Source organism: Mercenaria mercenaria, chromosome 3 (genome assembly GCF_021730395.1).
Source record: "Mercenaria mercenaria strain notata chromosome 3, MADL_Memer_1, whole genome shotgun sequence".
Lineage (NCBI taxonomy): Eukaryota > Metazoa > Mollusca > Bivalvia > Venerida > Veneridae > Mercenaria > Mercenaria mercenaria.
Window position 1 is genome coordinate 80,497,099 of NC_069363.1, and position 4,210 is coordinate 80,501,308.

At 33.0% G+C, this 4,210-nt stretch overlaps 1 protein-coding gene across 1 annotated transcript; it reads right to left on the reverse strand.

Moving 5' to 3' along the window:
* Positions 1–681: 681 nt before the first annotated feature.
* LOC123523767 (uncharacterized) lies at positions 682–3,843 on the reverse strand. The gene is made up of 3 exons (XM_045301414.2): positions 3,340–3,843; positions 2,129–2,188; positions 682–807 (listed from the first exon to the last, which is right to left on the reverse strand). Exons 1-3 carry the CDS (start codon positions 3,517–3,519, stop codon positions 697–699), a joined length of 351 nt encoding a protein of 116 aa, XP_045157349.2. The 5' UTR covers positions 3,520–3,843; the 3' UTR covers positions 682–696.
* Positions 3,844–4,210: the final 367 nt, after the last annotated feature.

The following is a 4,210-nucleotide window of genomic DNA, read 5'->3' on the forward strand; positions in this document are numbered from 1 at the left end:
TCTTACTTTGAATACCATATTGCATGTTTTACAAGCAATAGCAGATTAATGTGTTTATTCTTATTGGAGATTTTGAATTTTTATTTGAAAAGAAAAAAAACCCAAAAAAAAACAACAGATCTGCATTCTATCGCTACATAGGATTGAAAAGTTTATATTAGCTTGAGATTTTATTCCAGAATTGTTTGATATTAATATACTAAATATATTAGATTTTAACAAAAAAAAAAAAAAAAATCATACACGCAAAATACAAAAACTCGCAACGTATTTTATGAAATTTACATTAAGACTGCAGTAAAAAGAATAACATGAATGTGTTAGCCTTTTATTCCGAAGGCTGTATTGTCCAAGTCACGTAGACTACATCCACATAATTAATTCTCCTATACATTTATGAAGAAATTATTGTCGTGTCGTAACTGTATTATATAAATAACAGTGCATGTCTAGGCCTTTTTTGCTATCATTATTCGTCTAGCAGGAGCAAACAAACGTCTTAACTAATAATTGTTGCTTCTAAATAGGCCACTTTGGGAGAAACTCGGAAAGCGCCAAGTTTTTTGTTCCACAAGGCTAAAAGAAGTAAATATAAACAAAATAATCATTTTACTTTACTTCATTCAATTACTGTACACGTACAAACGGAAATGAATATTAGGAGATCAATACAGGTAACTTTTTATGATAAGGCTATTAAAGTCTTGGCTGCTTGTTTGTAAAATGGCAGTGGAATTCTTCCAGTTCCAGATAATTCTCGTGCTTAATCTCATACACAAGAACTTTGCATCTTCTCTTAACGTTTTTCTGAAAAGACAAATAGTTATAGTAAAAAATTAAGTAAGTCAAACTTAAACTTTTTCAATCCAATGTCATTAAAGCAAAATCTTCTACAATCACCACTGATTGAAATTTACTTATTATAGCTTTTAACCTGTGTATGTGTGTGTGTCTTTATGTGTGCTTGCAGAGTTTTCCCAGTGATAACTAACGCTGTCAGTTTTTGTTTGTTTTTCGAGCTTGTTATGGAAAAAATGCACTGATCTGTTTAAAACAATGAATAGTATAAAAAGTAACCACTGTTGACAATATCTCTTTAGACACAGTCACCAAATGTGTTGGCTTTAAAAAATCGTTTTTTTTTGTACTGGAGGTAAAAGCAATGGCGGGTTAGAGAGCTGGTTAAAATTGGTATCCTAATATCGTCAAAATTTGTAAACGGGATTTCGTTCTAATTTCGCATTTATTGCAATTAAACAAGCTTTAATTTTCATGGAGAAAAGACTTCGCTTAAATGATATCGTACGCAACGCAAAAATATACTGATTCATACAAAATTTCTGTAGTTTAGTATATAAATTATATTAAAGATATCCTACTCACGTACAATATTTCATTCTGATATTTAAAAAACGCGTTGAAAATTTCAACATTTGAGCCGCGCCATGAGAAAACCAACATAGTGCGTTTGCGACCATCATGGATCCAGACCAGCCTATGCATCCGCACAGTCTGGTCAGGATCCATGCTGTTCGCTAATGGTTTCTCTAATTGCAATAGACTTTGAAAGCGAACAGCATTGATCCTGACCAGACTGCGCGGATGCGCAGGTTGGCCTGGATCCATGCTGGTCGCAAAGCCACTATGTTGGTTTTCTCATGATGCGGCTCATTTAGAGGACACGCAAGACAAAGTTGTTGATTTAACTTTAGCTAGCATCTTATTTAAATCAGACAGTTTTAAAGAGATGCTTAATACTGTGTATATGGATTCAGGACACTTATTGAAATTGCAACCTATACACACAGTTTGTCCCACTTCTGTCCTTATGGAATTCCAATCTTCTGTCCTTACAGAAGTCCAATAACATGTGCATTGGACAAAGAAGAATTCATCATTTGACATTACACAATTTCTGATCAAAATATGTGTAAAGTAAAAGACGTTTTCCGAGTTAACATTAAGGGTTTTGCCGAGAAGTGTACACATGGCGTTAAATATTATTTGCCAGATACCATTTTGTGGAAAAACGAAGAGTAGCTTTTTGTTCAGCGTGTCTGTGTAATTCAGTGCAACCTTAAATATCAAAGGGACTTATAAAAGCAATGAACGAAAAAAAGGTACTTACCTCTCCCATTATCTTCCTTTTTGCTATGAGCTCTATGTTGTATAACATGCCATTTACAACCTGAAATAAACAATACTAACTGTTTGAATCACTTATTTCACAGCGCTTTTCTTGATAATTAAAATACTATAAATAAAGTGAACATATTTTATTCTAAAACAATTCAACAAAATTTAATCATGAGGATAAAATTACAAATTACATACATGAGGTTATTCAAGTTTTATCATGAAGATTGTTTTTACACATTATTTTTCAAAATAAACGTAAAGAAGAGGTGTAGCAAAGAGCAAAATTATTATTATTATTATTATTATTATTATCATTATTATACCAGATTTATATAGCGCCCTTTTCATGATAAACACGTTCAAAGGCGTTTTACATACTGCAAACGCAGCCACACAGGGCGCGAAATTCATCCTCTACTAGTACAGACACAGAGCGATCTGACTAGAGGGACAGAGTGAGATAAAGCCCCCAGAACAGATAGAGAGAACTTTTAAGATACAGACTTGTCCGGCTAACTTAGCCTAGCTCTTTGCGAATAGACAGTCTGGTTCTTTAACGTGCCCGGTGTATAGCACCGATACACGCGAAGCCGTCTTTCCTGGGAAGAACCAGTACAGGCATCTAAGTTAGGTGGGAGACACTCAAAAGCATCTCTGAAATTTCCAGTGCCTGGACCGGGATTCGAACCCCAGACCTCTGGATTGACAGTCAATCGTGTTACCACTAGACCACCAAATTTGATTGTGTGTAAAAAATCATTGTTGCATTTTAAAATTTATAATTGCAGAATATTAAAGCAGTTTCAGGAAATCACTAGAAGTGCAAAAATATATTTCACTGCAAAACAAAAACAACAGAAAATATGTTCACTGGAAAAATATTTGCAGTGAAAAATAAATATAATCATAATCGACTGATAGTTTATCAATAATTCACAATATTTCATTAGAAACAATAGAATAAAATACTTAAATTTGATGATACATCCGATTGTTTAAAAAAGTATATGTTAAATAAAAATGAAAGGATTTTATCATGTGTATGCGCTAGATTTTTTGCAGAATTTTTTTTTTCATCTATTTATGCGAAATAATGTTATTATAAAGCCAGTCAATAAGCATGATATTAAATAGTTCGGTCATATATATTTTACAGTTGAGTTAGTCTTCAAAATAAGAATACAAGCAAACATAATCTACCTGTTTCGTTGCTGAGATAACTTCAACAAGTTTGTACTCCGATCCTATCTCTCCGACGGCAAATTTTGCCATGCGTTGAATATGCATATGGTCTGTATCTACTTCTGCTGGTGCGCCGACCAACCGACATGCCGCTATGGCAACCAATCCAAAAAACAAAATGACTGTGAATTTGTTCATTTCGACAATTCAGACACTGCACTGGGTCCTAGCTGTTTCTAAAATGTTTAACACTGATACACTGTCCTTTTATACGATTTTGGTACAAAAACAGATACCAGTCTACATTAAAAGCTGTCACACTTCGACCTTTCAAAAATACAATGATTATGTCAAATACAGCATGTTTATTTAATACCTTTACATGTTTTTGTATAACCCCAGGGCACTTGTGCAATGACTATTATCCGGTTATATAACTCCACTCAATATTTCGATGTTTCTGTTCTATTCTACTTAAAGTAAATAATGTCTACGTTTATTTCTGTCTCTTCTATATATGTACAATTCATAGTACAATACAATACAACAAATAAAACACAGTATATAGCCGCTTTTTATAAAAAGCTACAATAGATTGTAATATGTGCACCCAAACACAATTACAAATGTACTCTTAAAACAGCATTTGTAAGTAAGTTTTGAAATGACATAGAATTAACACGGAAAACAGTCGCATGCACTTACAGAAGTCAAATGGTAAAGAATATTTATATTAAGTTGAAGCCACTGGTTTCCATGTTAATCCTATACAATAAGAAAAGAAAAGAATACTATTTATATAGAAAAAACTCACGACGCTGTAAAATGTTAAGACAGGTTTTGGCAGACAACCTTCTCATATTTAGATTAGTGAACAGGAATACCAACT